General features: G+C 54.6%; 5 protein-coding genes across 5 annotated transcripts; 2 read left to right on the top strand and 3 right to left on the bottom strand.

The window, feature by feature from the left end:
• Window positions 1-837: 837 nt before the first annotated feature.
• Window positions 838-4153, bottom strand: IUM83_00918 (uncharacterized protein; the record flags this gene model as incomplete). Its single annotated transcript, XM_067924736.1, has 6 exons — window positions 838-2466; window positions 2532-2654; window positions 3460-3783; window positions 3866-3943; window positions 4007-4058; window positions 4128-4153. 6 exons carry the CDS (start codon window positions 4151-4153, stop codon window positions 838-840), a joined length of 2232 nt encoding a protein of 743 aa, XP_067788926.1.
• A 710-nt stretch (window positions 4154-4863) lies between these two features.
• IUM83_00919 (Centromere protein C/Mif2/cnp3) lies at window positions 4864-7240 on the bottom strand (the record flags this gene model as incomplete). Its single annotated transcript, XM_067924737.1, has 5 exons — window positions 4864-6185; window positions 6266-6760; window positions 6830-6948; window positions 7045-7128; window positions 7203-7240. The coding sequence occupies 5 exons, from the start codon at window positions 7238-7240 to the stop codon at window positions 4864-4866; spliced, it is 2058 nt and encodes a 685-aa protein (XP_067788927.1).
• Window positions 7241-7570: 330 nt separating this feature from the next.
• On the top strand, window positions 7571-9709 carry IUM83_00920 (Poly(A) polymerase; the record flags this gene model as incomplete). Its single annotated transcript, XM_067924738.1, has 2 exons — window positions 7571-8475; window positions 8548-9709. The coding sequence occupies 2 exons, from the start codon at window positions 7571-7573 to the stop codon at window positions 9707-9709; spliced, it is 2067 nt and encodes a 688-aa protein (XP_067789473.1).
• A 401-nt stretch (window positions 9710-10110) lies between these two features.
• Window positions 10111-16605, bottom strand: IUM83_00921 (putative anaphase-promoting complex subunit; the record flags this gene model as incomplete). Its single annotated transcript, XM_067924739.1, has 5 exons — window positions 10111-10134; window positions 10202-10269; window positions 14546-14694; window positions 14773-14801; window positions 15085-16605. 5 exons carry the CDS (start codon window positions 16603-16605, stop codon window positions 10111-10113), a joined length of 1791 nt encoding a protein of 596 aa, XP_067788971.1.
• Window positions 16606-16757: 152 nt separating this feature from the next.
• IUM83_00922 (tRNA wybutosine-synthesizing protein 2/3/4) lies at window positions 16758-20053 on the top strand (the record flags this gene model as incomplete). The annotated part of the gene is made up of 5 exons (XM_067924740.1): window positions 16758-16883; window positions 16955-17149; window positions 17228-17978; window positions 18069-18173; window positions 18261-20053. The coding sequence occupies 5 exons, from the start codon at window positions 16758-16760 to the stop codon at window positions 20051-20053; spliced, it is 2970 nt and encodes a 989-aa protein (XP_067789528.1).
• Window positions 20054-20203: the final 150 nt, after the last annotated feature.

The following is a 20203-nucleotide window of genomic DNA, read 5'->3' on the forward strand; positions in this document are numbered from 1 at the left end:
GCGGAAATCCCTCGCGTGAAGGGGGCGTCAAGTGGACGGAGGGTAGGGAGGCTCGTACTACGCCGCGCCGCTGTCGCAGATGCGCTCCGAAGGGAGGAGAGATGGATACGCTACCGAGCCGAGCGCTGAAGTGGTGTACAGTATCAGACGCGAGGGACTGATTGATCCCCCGGTAGGAAGAGCGGTAGAGTGGTGCGCTACTGCTGCAGCCGCCGCAGTGATTTGCCCGTCGCCGCCAGGGAGGGAACTCGACCGGGGGCGAATGGCAATGCACTGCAGAGGGCGCCGAGGCCAGGCTTTTGCCGCCGACGAGTGCGCGCTCGTTCTGCGGCGAGAAAGCCGCATTGACAACGTGACGAGCCCGTGGTTGATACTTGGTGTGCGGCGTACACAGGTGCCACTCTTCGCTTCCCGCGTCACATGCGGCGCTGCGATTGGCCCACGAAGGGACGTCCTGCCCCGGCTCGTGCGATCGGTACAGTGTACCGGGTGAAGATACTTTTTTTCATCGCACGTGTAACGTGCTTCTCCATGTATTTACTGCATGCACTTTAGCTATTGGCACGGGTCCGCCACTGCTTGTCGTGCGACAGCCTCACGAGTTACCCATTCTATGAAGGCGAAGGTGGTTCGAGGGCGAGCGCGACATAATATATTCTGAACATCTCTCCGTGATTCAGAGACGATTTATAGGGGGAAGACGCGCGCCCGGTCAAATGGAGGGCGATGCACGCCACCCAGGAATGAGTGGCTGTCGCTTAAAGGCTCTCGGTGACGCTCGCAGCACTGGAGGCTGTCGCGCGTTCTGGCCTTGTCGCCAGCGATTCGCTGGAAGACTCATGGAGCCCCCTCGGGGGTGACTCGCTGCTCCTTGCGCAGCCATGTCACCGCGGCGACGAACACCTCGAGCGCTTGGCGGCGCGCGCGCGGGAGGTACTTGGGGTCCAGGATCTGCTTCATCAGGTACAGGCTGCTCACCGGGTTGGTGGCCAGGAACGTGTGGCGCGCTTGGTGCTTCAGAGCGCCCAGCAGCTCCACTGCGGCGAGCTGGTGGTCGGTCGCTACGGTGGCGGCGGAGGTTGTGCTTGGACGGGGTAGCTCTACCAGATGACACACGAGGTCCAGCAACTCGACTGGAGAGCTGCAGCTGCAACTGCTCCACGGCATCGTCGGTATGCTGGTGTCGACCACCACTTTCGGGGTGCTCTGCAGAAGCCGCGCCGAGGAGTGGGCGTCTTCCTTGGCGTAGTTGCGCTTGACCTTGGACACGATTTTCAGATAAATAGGCTGCACGGTCAGCACTGCCACCTTCGCGTACACGATGTCGTGCAGCTCGGTCGAGTTTTCGTCCAGACCGCTGATCTGCATGAGCTCGACGAGCTTGTGCGTCATGACTTCTTGGTACAGAGTCGACACGCAGGCTCGCACGCTCTGAAGAGTGGGTCCTACTCCAGACACCCACACATTCTGTTTGAAGTCGAGCCAAAACTTGCGCAGGAACTGAGTCGCTGGCTGTCGGCCATCCACGAACAGCGCCTCAAGAGCCATTTGCATGCGCTCTCGCATTTCAGGCACCGATACAAACAGAACACAGATATCTCGAAATGACACAAAAGACAATCCGGAGTCGTCACTGCTGCCGACGGATGCGGGTGAAGCATCAAATCTACCACCGGAGAGGGTAGCTCCACCACTTACTGTTGCCGCTAGAACAAACGTAGGTGGGGCTGAAGATGTTGTAGTCGACTCATTCGCTAGAATTTGCTGCGACCTTAACTGGTGGAATCGCGAGGTGGCAAAGTCCATCTTGAGAGACTGAAAGAACTCCTGTAAGCGTGTTGTCATACTGGCAACAGACTCGGTTGGAGCTAATTTCCCGCGACGTGGTGCTCGAGTTGGTTTTGGGGCAGGCTTCAGCAGCGCATTCTCAAGTACGTTGAGCACCACGTACTGCCGTTCGAGTTTCTCCAAGTCCAGCATTTTCTTGACGGTGAAATAGCTTGCCGACCGCAGTCGCTCAAGCATGACGCCGATAACGCCGATAAACGGGATAATTGAAGCAGCAAGCTCACCGGGAACGGATGGTCGCTCGCTTTCTGCGGTCTGTTTTCGTCGTAAGTTTTCAAATCCGCCAGTGTGGTCGCACAGACGTCGGAGCTCACCAAGCCGTGTCTTGTACTTGGCACGAACCCTTTTCCAGGTAATAGGCATTCGAGTCGCCATCAGTGGTATGTCGCCGAGGCAGCCAACACAAGCCATAACAAGGTGAAAGTTGTTGAGAGGAGGTGCACTTGCAGCCATGGCAATGGAGATGATGTTCTCGATCACCTCCGCTCGTTCCTTAGGAGAGTCCTCGACCAGCACAGACCACACGAAGTACGCTACCAACCGATTGAAATGATCCGTCAACTCTTTGGCAGCGATCTTGGGGTTGTGCAAGAACTCCCACGGGTAGACGTTCGAGAGCTGTGAATGGTGAAATATCGTGAGCTGCTGGGCCATTTCCGAGCATGTCATCTCCCACAACATACTTCGTAGAGGAACTGGTAGCGGGACATCTTCGCATTCAAAGTCGAGTTCTTCTGATGATTTTGAGTTGAATGTGCTCGCAAGCGGGATGGTTCCTTCTCGCGGTCCTCTACTGCTGATGCTGTCTGGTTGCAGCGGACCGAACAGCACAGTCAAGTTCTCGCGAAGTCGTTGGCTGCCTTCCTCGAATTTGCTGAAGGTAATAGTACGGTCATTATCGTCGCATGAAGTCTGTAGTAATCCCTTGCTTCTGGCTAGTTGCGAAATTCCGCTCAAGTTCGGGAATGAATGGTTGCGTCGTTTTTTTCTTTGCGGAGTTCGCGATGTTGGAGTTTGTGGTGGGACGTTGGTCGGGGTAACAGGAGTTGCTGGGGCAGCATCATTTTCACTTTTTGCTGAAGAGTTGTTTGCAGATGCACTGCGCACTGGTTGAACTTGCGATTCCGAGTCATCACTAAACCGTCTGAGACGACAGTGTGAGAAGAATAAATCAATGAGTCCTTGGACAATTTCGGTGTTAACTTCTTCGCGCTTCGAGTAGATGGGATGGAACAGCATATCCCGAACGAAAGCCGCAACATTGCGTTTCTGGGTACTCAGTGTGCGTGGAGTAAACGATCCGCGACGTGGGTTATCCCGTTGCTTCTCTCCGAGGGCCAGAAGAATGTCACCAACGGTAATACCAGCAGATGCAACCACTCCCAGGTGCAAAAGAACAACGCGCCCACCTTGCGATGAGCTTTCAATCAGCGTCAACAATGCTCGAAGTCGCTTCTGTCGCAACTCCTCCTCGCTGCGTTTTGCGCTCTGAACTCGTCGAAGTGATGGCGCGACTTTTGTGAACGTCGGGGCCGAAATGTTGCGAGGAATGAAAGTATCAATCTCAGATCCGCCCATCGAGAGATGGCACTGCATGACCGAATCACGCACACTCTGCAGTGCAAGCAGGGCGTCGTTATACCCTTCACCGTCATCTCCAATCGAATCCGTTTTGTCCGTCCCAAAGCTCGTCATAGAACTTCGCCGCTTGCGTCCATCGTTGTCTTCTGTTTCTTCTCCAGGTATCAACTCTGTTCCGTCCTCTTCGCAGTCTGAACCTGCACGCTCCTGCGCGCCGACAATAGCGCTGATCCATTCATCGCGTGTGGTGGTAGAGCGGAAGTCAAGCACGGTATCCCTTCCGTGCATGGACATCGTAAGCAGGGACTGCCCTCCGAGGAATGTGAGTTTGAGGCTGGTATCATACAAATCGATCTAGTAGAAAAAAAAAACAGTCTAGGTAATGAGTGCCACACCAAGGCATAGCTGTTTTGACTCGATAGAGCTGGTCACCAACCTTGGCTTTGATGGAGCCGTCTCGTCGGCGGCCGATAACCATCTCGCCCGGCTTGACAATGATGTAGCGGTCGCGCCACTGCAATGCACATCAACGACCGGTGAGACCATAAAACCTTCAAACTGCTGCCATGCTCATTACCATGAAGTGTCCGCGCACTGCGACGCTGCCCTCTTTAATCACCTCGTCCGTTCTGTGGCAAGCGCGGCTCGTTAGTCACCAAACTCCATTGAGACCGTCAGTAAGTGAGCGGCACACGCACTTGGACGATGAAGCCGCGGGATCCATAGCGCCTTGCAAAGCCGATCGGCGCCGCTAAGATAAATATGTAATCGAGTGTCGTCGGCAGCGCGGCGGCGATAATGCAGTGGCAGTATAAGCTACGCCAAGCCTGCTGGTCCTCTTGCTCCGCGGCGATCAGCCCGTTGACCACTGGTAACCTCTTCCACTGTGCTGACAGACGTTGAGCTATTTGGACTGCCGAAGTTCGACACCGAACCGCGTATTCTTAGGAAGGCCAGCTGGGCGCACTCACCCACATCTGCTTTTCTAGCAGACCAGCGCCCATGCGTACAGTGGACGCCGTACACCGCTCGAGTTGACGACACCCCGTGCAAATGGGGACAGCCACATCTTTTCGTGCGCGTCTTGCAAGCGTCATGTTTGCGGTCACCGCTCGTGGTCACCTCGAAAGACGAGTCGCGCGCTAGTGGCGAGCGAGGATAGGCTCTGTGCGGTGATGCCCCAAGGCTGCAGCGATCTGCTGTAGCATTGCATACGTTCACGGGTGGACGTTGTAGTGGTCGTAAATATGGCGCGGTTTTCCGGCTCTTGGCCCAACTGGTCCAACTCTTGTGACAGCAATGTCACGACTGAAAGGACTGAAGGTGCTCCACCGCAACGTACATGTGCATATCAGAAACCTGCACACGAAACGAAATTACGAAATAGGGACGACTGCTGCTACTAGCGCTGCTCGCTGTGTACACTGCCTCGCTCTAGACCGAGTCGGAATCCACGTCTGCACTCGCGTCCTCCTCTCGCTTCCGCTTGAGCGGGCTGCTGGCTGCCTCCGTCGCTTCCGGCTTTGACTCTTGTTCCGCCTTCTCCTTTTCCTTCTCCACGTCCGCGTCCGAGTCGTAGTCATCCGAGGCAACTTGCGGTGCCTCAGGCTTCAGAATCGTGAACCGCAGGTCGCAGTCCGCGGTGGCCGAGTGATTTTTGACATAGTACACATTGCCAGAAGGCACGTAGAACTCATCGCCCGGGCTGAGCAAAAAGTGCATCGTGTGCTTGCTCTCAAAGAAATCGTCGTCCGTCTCGGGCGCCAGCGCCAACTCCAGCGACTTCGGTTGACATCCCGTCACATAGAACAACTGCACTGCTTGGCCCACGCCCTCGGGCTCCTTCCACGCACCGGGTGGCAAGACCACACGTCCCGATATCCACCGAGCAAACGGAGACGGGCTAAATAGATTGAAACTCTGCCCTGCGTACGCGTGCACCACAGCACCCCCTCTTTCTTCGGTTGGAAGCTTGCGCAGGCGAATTTCGCTAAAACGGCAAATAACGTTCAGATCGTTCATGCAGCCGGCTTGGCTGTCATACAGCGTCGCCCACTCGCTATCGATGATGCGCTTCTGCAGGTCCTTAGGCAGTTCCGTCCGAGCTAGTGCCCTGCTGTTGTTTGTCCGTTTCGACGGGGGCTTGGCTCTGGTTCGCTTCGACGTCGGAGAATCCTGACCGAGACGCTCCACGCCAACAACCGTTGGCATCACAGTGCCCACACCAACGAAAGTGCGTTCGTACACCATGTGCTCACTCTTGAACCAGGCGAGAGGTTTAAAGCGCTTCCGCTTGGACCGCCGTAAGCCACTGCCATCCCAAGCATCACCATTCTCGTCGTCGTCCAAAATCTTAGACGCGTCCGGCAATCGGTCGCGAACTGGGCCAGTTGGTGCATCTGGTTCATTGTAGAAGCTGTCATCTCCAGTCTCGCCGCCAGAGTCATTCTGGGCTTCGAACGATTCGTCGTTATCGTCGTCCGTCTGCACGGATTGCGTCGATGTGTCTGTCCCGGGAGTTGTACGGTAGCCATATTTGCCTGTCGGTCGGATCCGAGGTTTCTTACGCTCGTTGATTGACTGTTTTCCTGCAGTTGTCTTTTTCGCCTTCTTTCCTTTGGCCTGCTTCTTCTTGGGTTTCCCATCGCTCGCATCGCTTGCGTACTCATTTTTCTTGAAAAGTTCCTTGCTGATGTTGGGCGAGAGTGAGTTCTTGTCCGAGAACGAAGGAATAGACTGTAAGCTGCGGTCGCTCGCTATAGTTCCGATCAGGCAATTCGATCACATCAAAGTGTCAGACAAACCCCACGCAGTTTTTGCAGACAGTAGCACGTACCATTCGAGAGTGGGGTCACCGGTCCTTCGTTCAAAGAGAATGGACTCGTCGTGTCTTTATCGAAGCCACGCGCACCAAACGATTCTCTCCGGCGAGCCTTTGCCTTCGCCTTTGTCTTTTCCTTATCTCCCCCATCGTTTTCCTTCTCAATCGACTTCTTGCTACGTCGGTCACGGACCGTGACGTTCACATTTGCGTCCAAATCCGCGTTCATATCCACAGAGCCATGTGGCGAGCCGCCAAAGTCAAATGACACGTCGCTTCCCACGGGGGACGCTGGGGGAGGCGGCCCTGTGTCTTCCTTCTTCTCCTCCTGTTCCACCCTGGCACTGTTGATTCTCTGCGTTTGCGGCGGGATGGAGCCCCGCTCGATGTCCATACTCTCGCGATCACTCGACCGGGGGCTGTCGATCTCCGGCAGCTCCACCTCGTGTTCGCTGGGCTCCGACACGTCCCCCGACGTGTCCGCGGACTCCTTGTCCGAGCCCGTCAGAGCTGTCAAACAAGTCACAGCATCAAGTCAGCCACAGATCCTCCAACATCATGTGCACTGCAGACACACACAGTCGTCGTCGTCCACCGAGTCGTCCTGCATCGAGTCCCCGTCCACCCAGAAGTCGTCGATGTCCTCGAAGCCTTCCGCGTCCTTGCGCACGTCGCCGCGCACCACCACCCCCGACCGCCTTGCAGCAGCAAATAATAATAATAATAATAATAATGTCAATACATACAATTGCAAGTGGGTATTGCACGGTCGCTTTTTCTCTTTTTGCTCGTACGCTCCGACGCTGTGCGCGTTCTTCTGCGTGGCCATGTACTGCTTCAGCTTGGCCGCGTCCACGGGCGCGCGGTCGTTGGCCGCCCTGCGCACACAAACCACGCAGCATTCCGTCAGTGTTTCCCGCCTCTCAACCGGTCGCAGCGCGGGGAGACGCACTTGGTGCGGGGCATGAGCGCCTCGATGTCGTCGTCCATCTTGCGCCTGTGGGGAATTTTGTGCCCCAGAGCTTTTCAAATTCAAAGCAATCACACCTGGGATTGGTGGAAATACCAACCAGCCTTTTCCGCCAATGGAATCTAGAAGCGTTATCGGCCAATCACCAGCGCAGAGACAGCGCCCGCCTCGACTGACACAAGCAGATTGGCGCTGTCGCAAGCAGGAAACCAACGAGCAGCTACGTTAAGGCAGCAGAGCAGGACAGGCACGCCACGCACGAACGCACAGCAAGCCAGCACAGCACAGCACAGCCGCCTAGCGCACTACCGCATTCGCCTCGCCTCGCCTCTCGCTTCTCGCTGCAGCCAATGCAGAGCTCGACGTTCACCGTGGCGCCGCACGTGCTGGAGCAGGCGTACAAGGCCATCCGCACGACGCCGCCCGAGCCCAAGGACCTGGAGCAGTCGGCCAAGCTGCAGGCCTTCATGGACGAGCACTTCCCCACCGAGTCGGACGCCAACATCACGCGCCGCTCGCTGATCCTGGCCGAGCTGCGCTCCATCTTCCGCCAGTGGGTCAAGCAGGTGTGCATGGACAAGGGCGTGCCCGAGGAGATGGCGGCCGACGCAGGCGGCCAGATCCTCGTGTCCGGCTCGTACCGCCTCGGCGTGAACGAGCCGGGCGCCGATATCGACACCATCTGCGTGGCCCCGCGCCACGTGACGCGCGAGGACTTTTTCTCGTCGCTCAAGGACATCTTCCTCAAGCACCCCAAGGTGTCCAACCTCGTGGCCATCGAGGGCGCCATCGTCCCCATCCTCACGTTCGACTACGAGGAGATCAACATCGATCTGCAGATCGCCATCCTGCCGCGCAACTCCATCCCGGAGAACCTCAACATCCTGGACGACCACGTGCTCGTCGGCGTGGACCCGGCCACCGAGAAGAGTCTCAACGGCCCGCGCGTGACGGAGCTCATGATCAAGCTCACCCCGAATCGGGAGAGCTTCATCAGCGTGCTGAGGATCGTGAGACGCTGGGCCAAGCGCCGAGGACTCTACTCGAACAAGATGGGATACCTCGGCGGTGTCAACTGGTGCATCTTGGTGTGCTTCATTAATCAGCTGTACCCGACCGCGTCGCCGTCGACACTGCTGCTGCGGTTCTTCATGGTCCTGAACAACTGGAAGTGGCCGCTGGCCATCCAGCTCTGCAAAACCCACGACGCGAACCTAGGACTCGAGGTCTGGAACGCCAACGCGGGCCACAACCGGTGAGTTGTGCGGTCTTTTCCATATTTTTTTTTACTGCAGGTTTTCACCAACGGATTATGTTGCTGCTTCAGGTACCAAGTGATGCCGATCCTGACGCCGGCGTACCCGTCGATGAATTCCTCGTTTAACGTCTCGACCCACAGTTTGACGGTGATGAAGGAGGAATTCAAGCGCGGCTTGACGATTGTGCAAGACGTCCTGAGCAAGGGCGGCTCGGAATGGGGACCTCTATTCGAGCCTTCGGACTTTTTCGCCGTCCACCAACACTACCTCGCAGTCGAGGTGTATACGGAGAAACAGGAGGAGGAGCAAGCCTGGTGCGGCTTTTGCGAGTCGCGTATGCGTAAACTGGTGGAGTCTCTGGCGTATAACCCGGCGCTCTGCCGCCTGCGAGCATTTACAAAAAAGTTCCCGCTAAGTTTTGTGGCAGGTGAGCAGCCTAACGGTGAAGTTCTGGCGCAGCCCAGCAAATTTGGTGTGTGCTTTTACGTGGCGTTCGACATTGACCGCCGTCAGCTACGTAGTCGTGAAGTAAGCATCGACAACTCTGTGGAGTACTTTAAGAACAATGATCTGTATCGCTGGAACAAGCGCACAGCGACCATGGACGTGCGAGTCACTCCGGTTGTATGGAAGTCGTTGCCGGAAAGTGTTTTTGAAGATATGGGTGGCCGTGCTGTCGCCCGCGTTGCACGTCGTGAGTTCATGAAGAAGAAGAAAGAAGATGAAAAGAAGGCTGAGGAGGCTGCAGCGCCAAGTCCCACTCCTTCGGGCGATGAGGGTATGCACTCGCAAGAGGATGGCGATGATTTGAGCTGCAGTCAAAAGGCTGCATCGCTGGCAACCGAAATGGCCAACGGTAAGGGCAGCATCTCACAGCCAGGGAGCCCTGATCCCGCAGCTGACAGTGGAGAGGTGGCGAACGGCACCGAATCGCTCAACAACACTCCGGTCAAGCCGAAGAAGGAGGTTTCGTCGGCATCACCGGAAATGACAGGTAAGCGTGATCGCGATGGAAAGGCTCTGGTGGGAGGTGGCAGTCCAGATGGGAAACCATTGGATGCTGCTCCCAACTCGGCCAGTACGTCGACAAATGGTGCGGTGGCGCGAGGGTTGACTTCACCTCCCGTGAAGGTGGTGAAGAAGCCCTTGGAGATGGCAGCGGCTCCCCCGGCCGTGTCGTCGCCGCGCAAGAGACGTAAAATGAAAATCACTTTTGCCAAACTGAATTGAGGAGGTTATGCCCAGGGCAATGGTGGCGTGGGTGATGGCAAAAAAAGAAGAAAAAAAAGAGGAACACCATGGCATGCCATGGAAAAAAAAAAAAGAAAATGGTTCCCACCAAAAAAGAGGTAGCAATAGCAGCAGCAGCAGCAGCGAGGACTCCTCGACAACCAGGACGAAGCTTGCAGGGTGACAAGGATGGTGAGCGCAAGCAGATTTTCTGTTTGAGAAGCGAGTGGGCCTCTTGTACGTATGTTGCTTTCAGGCTCGCGAACGACAGCGACGAAGACGTGACCGAATGAAGACACTGCAGGCGGTGGCCGACCCCGTGCCTGGCAAAGATTGATCTCTTATGCTGGTGCGGGGTGAATAGATAGGAAAACACACTTGCAGGCGGGTCAGGAGGATGGCTACCCGAAGCATCCAGACCAGGTCTGCAAGACAATAAAAACTAAATAACACTAGCAAAATCATAAAACATTGTTTCTGCATTTGCGTTACCGTCGGCTCCGCCCACTGCGAAGTTAGTTGGAAAACAGGAAGAACGACACCAACTTCAGCCAAAAGACCTTTTCCACCTCCGTCAAATCGTCTTGCTCCAAAAATGCAGACAACTCGAATCGTGGCGGCGACGACGATGTAGGCACTTGAGGTTGCGAACAAGCAGCCAACACTCGCTGGAACTTGGCCTTCCAATTTTTGTCAGTAGATGGTGGGTGCTCTCGATCTGGTAGCGAAGAAGCCGAGGGACCAACAAAATATCTCACCAGCACACTCACAAAAAATGCATCCACCACTGACTCCGCTTTCACCAGTGAGGACGTGGCTTCCGCCAACAACTGAACTCGAGCAGAAGCCAGCGATGTAATATCCAACGAGGTTCGATGCCACAGAGCACTCAGAGCTTCCTCCGTTTGGTTTGACAGCCACACCCCAAAATCTCGCAATGAAGGTTTCTTCTCCATAATCCCGTTGCCTTCCGAATCGTCAAGAAGCAAGAGACAGTAGTCACTGAACAATGTTAAATCCACGACTTCCGTGTTGCACATCAACTGTGGCACTTGTTGCAGACGGAATAGCGCATGCAAAGCATTAAGGTAAGGCGGCACCAGCAACTCTGATTCCTCTTTGACGAGCTCCAGGGCCTGTGGGTTCAATTGAGACGCCCACCAACTACTTCCCCAATCAGTTACGACCAGCTGCTCCGTTGGGTTATTCTCCTCGCCGTCACAGTCTTCGTCATCTTCACCAATGCCACCCCTAGTGAAATAAATCCGAAACAGCCTTCGCAACCGATTGTCAGATATATTACCTCCACCATGGCTCCCCACGTGCACGTCGTGAAGCTGTTGCAATTCTCCAGTGAGACGACCGGGGTCTTTCCGCTGCCGGCGCTTCAGAAAAACAACGTTCTTGTTTTGCAACAGTTCCAGCCGCAGCGTGTTAGCCGTTTTCACCTTGCTCTTCTCCAACGATGCTAGCTCGTCGGATGATGATGACGCAAGGATTTCAATCGGGTAAAATTCGGGATCGGAGATGACGAGCCGTTTGATAGTCGACATCTCTGGGAGGAGACATGGACTTCGCAACGTTCGGTACGAAGGTTGAGGGCCATCATCACCATTCAAATCTTGATTCGCGCCTGGATTGAGGTTCACTAGGACGTTGACGGCTGAAGTCATTTTAGTGTTCACGTCCACGGTCTCCAGCAATCGCGAAGTATCTACAGCCAGTACGTAAAGGTGACGAAATGCCTGCAGATGATACTTGTTGTCCGCCGTGTTCATAGGTGGCATCGGGTAGAGCGAGATTACAAGTGCCGCAATAGCCTCCTTAGAACGCGAAACTGTTGCACGTCCACCGCCCAGGAAAAGCACCCCGATCGCCATGCTAAGCGCCATGTGGTTACCATAGCTCATTGCCGCATCCACGTGCTGTCGTAATGTTAACGAGCGTAGGAGTGTCAGAGTTTCCACGTTTCCCGTTCCAGCATCAATTAAAGCTAGGGCCTGTGCACATACAGCCAAACACCGTTCGACGGTAGCTCGCTCGGTCGCAGCAGCAACAGTATTGCTACTACCGCGCAATACCACCGATGATGACACCTTTGATCTCAGCTCACGAAAGTGGAGGACGTATTTACGGAGCGTTGAACGAGCCGGCGTATTGCCTGTACCAGCAAACCGTAGTCCAATGCTCATGCAGGCCCCCGCGACAATATTTGCGTACGCCTCGCAAATTGAGTTTAAATCACCGTGCGGAGGTAAGCCGCTGGGGCGATTATTTTCTTCTTTCGTGCCACTTCCTTGAGGTTGAATACCTTTGTATGCTTGGAGAAGCTGCGCGGGGACTTCGTGCTGTTCGATCCATTGCGTTGTTGGCGATATATCGTTCCACAACACTAGGTTCTTTGATAGCGTTCGTATTAGCAAGATATCTGGGCGAACGTAGTCGAGTAGAATGAGTGTGTCCGGGACTACCAATTGAGCGGCAACAGCCTTGTTACCGGTTTGCATGTACATGAATGCTAGTGCGAGAGCGCTCGCAGAGGCAGTTACCCCAATATTCACGTGTTCGCCCCCACCACGAGCTCCATTTCGGTCGTTTGTGTGCTTTGAATCACGGCCAACGCCGGGCGAAGATCCAACATTGCTGCTGGTGCTACCATTTCCCGTATTGCTACCGTTCACTGCAGAATTGAATCCACTACCTCCACTACCGAACGCCTGCCAACGTCGACCTCGGTAAAGACAACTTCCAGCGGCGTTCGTGTCCCGGTATTGTTGCGCGCCACCGATGATGTATTTGTGAAGTTTCTCCTCAAGCTTTAGATCAGCAAGCCCAGGGTCTCCTGCTGTAGTTTGACCACGTCCAAGTACGACAAGACCGAGTGCCATTCCTGCCGCTAAAGCATACCCCTCCAACTGATCAAATGAAGCAGTTGATAAACCCGCGTTACCATTGCTCCCCACAAATTGAGCGCTCGATGGAGAGCGCGCGATCTCGGCAAGCAGTAGCTCGGTCATTAGCCGATATCCTGTCCCTTGATACAAAATACCGAGCCCCAATAATGCTGCCGTTTGAGTGGATGCTGGAACTGAAAACCCTCCAAACGGTGGTGGCAGCAATGACGGAACGTGAAGGCATAACATTTTGGATACTGATCGCTCCAACGCCAGCTCCAAACCCGTTCCGAGAAGAGGAGTATTATCTGATGATGAAAGTTCAGGAACACTTGAGAAGAAATGATCCGCTTCAAATGATGCCATCTCAGAGTCTGCAGTTGGAATTGCATTGGAAATGTCCTCTTCGTCATTGGTAACGGGTTTCGCTATTACTGATTGTCGCTTTCGCTTCCGACGACAGTGTGCAGCGGTACTAGCCATGCCGAGCATTATTGCAACAGTCACGAACTCATTCGATAGCGATAAGTAGTTGTATACATCTGCCATCGACAGACACTTAAGATGGCCGCGTAAGCCAATCCCGAGCAGCAATCCTGCGTGAGCTGCATAAGCCTCATCCAAGTTGCGATCGGCGGAGTCGCTTGTTCCTTGTCGACCCCCAGGAGCTCCTGTCGGATTACGTTGCGGAACATCGTGGACTGAAGGCCGATGGTACTTGATCCAATGGCGGTTGATGATACCCGAAAGATCATGTGCTGGAAGCCGCAGACCCGTGGCACATCCATTATGAAACTGAGGCCAGTACGTCAGTTCCTTAGCATAACCGGAAAGATCAAGTTCTACGATCGCATTAGCTGGTGGTTTACGACCAGCAAGGGGCAATGCAGGTATGTGAAGTCGCCATATTTGTGTTTGTGCGGTCGAAACGTCAAAGCTGCCGAGCGTAACCATACCACGCGCCACAGACAATGCCATAGATCTCTTACAAAGAAGCAACAAGCGAGCTTGCTGTTGCTGCGCGTAGTCGAGATCCGAGAGATCTGGCGTCTTCTCTAGTTTCAAGCAGAGAGGACGACTCGAACGAAGTAGCCGTGCGACCTCTTTCATTCGCTGATCAGCAGGGAAGAGTGGTTGGCTACGGGTTATAATTTCTTCGAGACCGTCACAATCGTCACGGTTCTCATCCTCGGTGTGGGGGGTTGGTTCCTGCTGCGACTGATTCTGCGTTTCACCTGAGTAATCAAAATGGTCGCTAAGATTCTCCGCGTTTGCAATACTGAGATCTTCTCTCCCCACAAACGCGCAAATGTCTTCCGTAATGAATGGGGGTGGATGGTGCTTAACTTGACGGATGGTTTGCACAATTGGAAAGCTAAGACCAACCGGGAGATCATCAATCGAAAGCGCGCTACCGACGGGATCTTGGGTAAGATAAACGATCACCTTGTATGCATTTGACTGAGTGGTCGGTAAACGAGGTGATCTACCCATCGAACTTGAAAATATCAACTCATATACGCAACAAATTGCTCTGGTGCGCTGCAGTGGACTCTCAGAATGCTCCGTCACGGTACCAAAAGAAGATGACTGCTGCGAATTTTTAATTAGCGTGGGGAATGACATCAATGGGTAAGGCTTTCCAGACATTTTGCTGTGAAGCCAAACGGTTAAGTCTGGCACGCACCCATAAGTGGCAAAACGAAGCAATCCATTCTCTTCAGTCTTCTGCTGAGATTGTAACTTGGACCCTTCTCCCATCACCTTACGCTTTAGGAGGCAATTATCCTGTTTATAGTAAGTGATGAAGGGGTCCAAGTCTTGCTGCAACGCCATATCCAAGAGCAAGTCTGCTAGAAGTAGTCGCTGCTGATAGAGCGTGGTCGACAACTTCAGTTCCTCGCAAAGCAAGTGCAGTCCCGCAAAAATTGATTCCACGTACTCCTCCATGCCAAAATTTGGTTGTTTGCAGTTTTCTGGATATTCAGCTCGATCAGAGCAAGACTGGTCCGCCATAGAGCTTCTTGCAGGAAGCTCCATAGTAGCAAAAAGCATCGCGTGTTCATACTGATACATGTCGTGAAACTCACTCTGACAAAGTTTATCAAAAGGTGAGAGCGAAGAAACAACCATATCGACGTCATTTTCGGGTGAAAAAGCGTTACTCACACCACCACTCCGCTTTGGAAACAGACGCGCTATGCAATCACAAAAAGATTGCCACTCGAGCCCTCCATGGACGGGTCCATCATACTTCGCTGGATGCAACGTCTTTTGTTGTGCCAAGGAAACTACTTGCGACTTGAACGAACACATCATCACAGGAGGGACTATGAAATCCATCACACCATATACTTGCTGCAACAAATGAGAACCAATAATCGTCAATGGGTGATGAGACCTCCATATCTTCCCACTCAAGTTACCACATAAATCCGGAAACACGATCTCGTAGGCGTAGCCTCTGTCGACAGAGTTTACCTGAATACCACCCATGAGTCGCATCGTCTCCGAATGGACATCATTTGTCATAGAATTATCCTGAGCCAAATCAGAGATGATCAAGCAGCAAATTGGACGATGCGCTCGGTATAGCATGAGAGAACAGTCCTTCTCCAGCACCACAATATCGGTGGACCGTTCAATAATGCCGTCCCTAAACTCGTCGCTTTCAGATGGTCTCGCGTGATCATGCTGGACTATTGGGACAGCATCTCGACAATGCAAGATTCGCACGCCGCCACTTTCACCATTACTGTCATCCATGAACGTGGCTGTCGTTTCTTGCTGCGAAATTGGTTTCAAAACGAGCGTGCCGGCGCTCTTATCCATCGCACAGAGCAGCGGAAGTCCATCAACACCTGAGGCAATAAAGGCTGTCTTGGAAGCTCCTGTCGACGAGCTTGACGACGATACAGAGGCCAGTGGTGATGGTGGAACAGGTGAAGCATTCGGCGCCGAAGATGACGAAGCGATCGGCGACAGAAACATTGGCTTCGAGGTCGCCGGTGCAACTCGCGGAGACTTCCACAGGGGCGTCGCAGCCCACTCCGGTTCAATGCGCACGCGCAATTCCTCCAAGTCACTCCTAGCTCGGTATCTCGTCCACGTCGGTCCATCCACCACGCGCACTTCAGGCGTCACAGCAGTCCGCACTTTCGTGTCCACCACACTCAGCCGAAACACACAAAACCTCTGCTCCCACCGATGAAACGTCACCAAAAGAGGCGACACCTCGTCCTCCAGCACTGCCACGGCGTCCAATGCCGAGTCCGACAAGAACTTCTCCCCACTCTTCCCCGGGACCGTTTGGTCCGTAGAACTCAAAGCCACGGGCTTGACCTCGTCCAGCGGGTGCCGGAGCGTAAAGTACCTCGGCCTCGACGGCGCGCTCTTGTCCCCGGAGCTGTACTTGTACCTGTGTCCGTCTCCTCTGTTGCTGGTGCTGGCCCGCCGGTTCTTCCTGGCCAGAGCCAGCGCAGCAGCGTCCCGAGGCCGTTTCGACGCCGTGGCAGGGATCTGCACGGCCGGACTGCGCTGCAGCAGCAGGCCGCGGCCTTCCATGGGGAAGATCCCATTGGCCTGGAAGGGCAGCGCCACCTCGAACACCTCCCCGGCGGCCGTGTACACATTTAGGCAGTCGGCGCGCACCAGGACGCACAAATGGGGCTGTGCACGGGGCTTTATGGGCGCCCTCCGCGGCTTCGATGACCCATTTTTGGGGCGCTCGGTCTTTTTGAGCACGTCCGGCGCCAAGTCCGCCAGCACCGCCTGCAGCACGCGCCCCGGGAACACGAAGCGCCGCTCCTCGACGTGCGTCCCGCGGTGCACGAAGCTCACGCTGTCGAAGCTCACGCGCACGAGGAAAGGCGAGCGCGCGTACTGCGTCTCGCCGAAGAACTCGCGCCCGTTGTCAACGGGTAGCGAGCCGCGCGGGTTGGCGCGCACGCCGGCGCAGCGCACGCGGACGCTCGGCCATGGCGCATCTTCCGGTGGCTCCATTGAAGCTGAAATGGGTACATGTACGAAAAATATGGGTACGGCTTTAGTAGAAATTTTTGGGTACAGTTGGAATGGGTACACTAGGAATGGATACACTAGGAATGGGTACAGGTGCCGCTGTGTCATTCGACAACTTGCTTGACTGGTGGACCATGTTCGCGCAGCTCAAGCGCGAGAGCCTGCGCAAGCTGCAGGCCATGGAGGACAAGAGTCCCAAGGGCTGTATCGACGAGCCCATCGTGGACATGATCAAGACCATCAACGCGCACCCGGACTACGTGAGTTGGCACGAGACTGCAAGCGCATTTTGAGCACTGTGTTGACCTTTTCTGAGTGACTTGTGACACAGGTGACGAGCAGCTCGTGCTCCGGTCGAATTGCAGTTTTCTGCGGTGAAGCAGCAACGAGCAGCGGCAGTGAAGCGGCCACGGACCTGATCACTAAAGGCGGCAAGTGGCTGATCGCGGAGCACGCCACCATCACCTTTGACCAATTGGTGGCGGCGTTGCGCTCGCCCGACGCCAATTCAAGCACCAGCAATATGGTTGGAGTTTGAGTTTCTACATTTTTTTTTTCAATGGTGTTGTGGCTGATGGTTTTGATGGTATTGCTTTGGTGGTAGATAATTTTCAAGCACGAACCGTTCATCATGCACGTGGTGTGCCGCGATTTGGAGGCGGCGAAGGAGCTGCTGCAGTGGGGCATTGCGAGTGGCTTCCGCGAGTCAGGTGTCGTACTTGGCAACAGGAAGATTATGTGTGCCATTCGCACGACTGCGAACGGACTGGAGATCCCGCTTGGACGCAGTGCTGAGCACTTGCTGGTAAATGAGGACTACCTGCGATGGATCGTGGATGTTGCAAACCAGAAGTTTGAGGCCAACAAGCAAAAGACGGACCGCCTCTTCGAGGCTTTCCGTGCAAAGTTTTGCCAGCCGGCGACGAATCCACAGGCTGCAAGTAGTTCGAAGGTTGTAATGAGGTCGTGGGACGAGGCTTCTAGCGAACACAGTGTCAAGTTGGTGGGACACTCGAGTGTGCAGTACAAGGGAGGCCTCATCGTATTCGGCGGCCAAGGTCCCACGGCTTCCGGGACAACGACTCGCGTTGCCGACGTGACGTACTTGACCCCATCTAAGGATGGCTCCCTTCAGCAGACATACAATGCGGCGGCCGGAGCTGATGGCCCCTCAGCTCGGATGTACCATTCAGCAGTTGTTGTAGGATCACGTATGGTCGTGTTTGGAGGTCGCGCTAGCCCCGCGAAACCTCTTGGCGATCTCTATGCTATGGACCTTGAGTCAAAGCAATGGGAAAAACTTGCCCCGCAAGGAGACGGCCCCTCTCCTCGTTGGAAGCACATCTGTTGTGCAGGTAAGGCTTATTTGCCAAGCTTGACTGTAGCGTTATTGCCATCTTCTTGAACGGAAGAGCTAATCAGTGGTTGATGGTTAATTTATGTAGTGGATTCGGTTGTGTATGTACACGGCGGCCGTGATGCCGCGCAAGTTTTTGGCGACTTGTATGCGCTGGATTTGTCCCAGAGCCCGTTGCGATGGCGTCAAATTGGTTCGTGGAGATCATTTTGCTGGTTGACGATCTTTCTACATTCAGATTTCCGGTTAGCTCATTTTTGTCGCTTGTAAATGCTTACAGAGAATTCGCCCAACATTCCTCACCGATTTGACCACATCGGTGAAGTTGTCAGCTCAACCAAACTTGCCTTGTGGGGAGGCATGATTTCGCTAGAGGGACCCGATGGGACTGGTGAAGATGCTCACGGGATTTGCTCGCTTTTCGATACTGTTAAGGAGTCCTGGGAGCACAAGACTATCAAAAATGCCAGGAACAGCGGTCAACCACCCGCGCTTTTTGCTGCTAGTGCCAGCTCAATTAGCGATCACCAGATTTTGGTGGTTGGCGGTATGACGCCTGCTTTGCTCGCGAATGGAGACAAAGCCACCCAGAAAGTGTACGTCCTGAATGTTAAAGCTTCGCAATGGACGGAGGTTGGTGAAGTGAAACACGAAAACGCAGTTTTCGTGGGCCACAGCAGCACGTGGATGCCGAGCAATGAGACCCTTTACATTCTGGGAGGTGGCTTCCAGTGTTTTGGCTTCGGGCAGGTTTATTCGTCTGCGTATCAGTGTCAACTTTCGATCACGGCGCCGACAAAAGCCCCGTCTAAGGCTGCAAAAAGCAACGCAGTTGTTACTCTCAGTGCGTCAGCCTCTTCAGCTGATAAGCCTCTCGGTGTCCTTGTTGGAAAGTTGCAAGTGAAGAAGGTGAAAACGTTGTTGGAGAAGGCACACGTGTACGACAAGGCTCGACGGGTGCACGTCGCGAATGTCGTGCCTTCTAGTGCGGCTGCTGCTGATGGTAAGACAACAACCATGTTCTTGCTCCCGGTTACTGCAGCTATTCAAAAACTGATTACCTCGACCGACGACGCTGAACTACAAAGGCTTGAGGTTGTACCTGACGACGATGCATACGCTAATAAGTTCGGCAAGACGAGTGGGCTGAACCGCAACGAAGTCATCCGCAGCACAATTGGAGCATTTGCCAGCAAGCACCAAATTCCTGCGGAGATTGTGAAGGCTATTCCGGACAAGTACGAGTTCGTGAGCGATGTCTTGCTGATCCCGCGTGATTCCTTCCTGGAGCCGGAGTGGGCGCCGTTCGCAGATGAAATGTGGGCTCACGTTTGTGCGTCGACTACACCCGCTTTTTCCCGCGTTGCTCGGAAAGCCTTTATCGATGCCAGTGAAAAGCGTCAGAGTCACGTGGAGCTGCTGTACGTAAACAACAAGCTACTACCCTCCCAACGTAGCAAGGAGGCTCCTGGTTGGGTGGAGATTCGTGAAAACGGCATCATCTACGGCTGGGATCTCACCCGGGTGATGTTTTCGTCCGGAAACGTTACTGAAAAGGCCCGCATGGGGAACATTGGGTGTCGCGGAGAGACTATTGTGGACCTCTTCTGTGGCATCGGATACTACGTTCTTCCGTTCCTGGTGCATGGCGGTGCGGCGTTCGTCCACGCGTGCGAGTGGAACCCAGACTCCGTGGCGGCACTGCGCTTCAATCTGGAGCGCAACCATGTTGCAGGCAGATGCAAAGTGTACCTCGGTGACAACCGCGAGTCGGCCCCTACCATCGGGGCCGTGGCTGACCGTGTGAATCTTGGTCTTCTGCCCACGAGTGAGAAGGCTTGGCCGCTGGCCGTGCAAGTGCTGAAGCCCAGCGGTGGGTGGTTCCACGTCCACGACAACGTGGCCGTCGAGGACTTCGAGGCATGGCAGCAGCGCGTGCTGGACTCGATGCGCTCGCTCGCGACGCAATACGGCAAGCACTGGACCATCACGTGCGAGCACGTGGAGAAGGTCAAGTCGTATGCCCCCAAAGTGTATCACCTCGTCGCTGACATCCACTGCGTGCCAGCCTAGTTGCAATCTGTACGATGACTAATCTACCCAGACATTCACTAGGATGCACTTGCATCTTGAAGCTGCTGAAATTCAAAAAATCTAAGGCGGCGGGACTTTTCGCGCCTCTGTCCGGCCTATTTCACTTAAGTGCGCTCGACGTCGAGCAAC

Source organism: Phytophthora cinnamomi (genome assembly GCF_018691715.1).
Source record: "Phytophthora cinnamomi strain GKB4 chromosome Unknown Contig53, whole genome shotgun sequence".
Lineage (NCBI taxonomy): Eukaryota > Oomycota > Peronosporomycetes > Peronosporales > Peronosporaceae > Phytophthora > Phytophthora cinnamomi.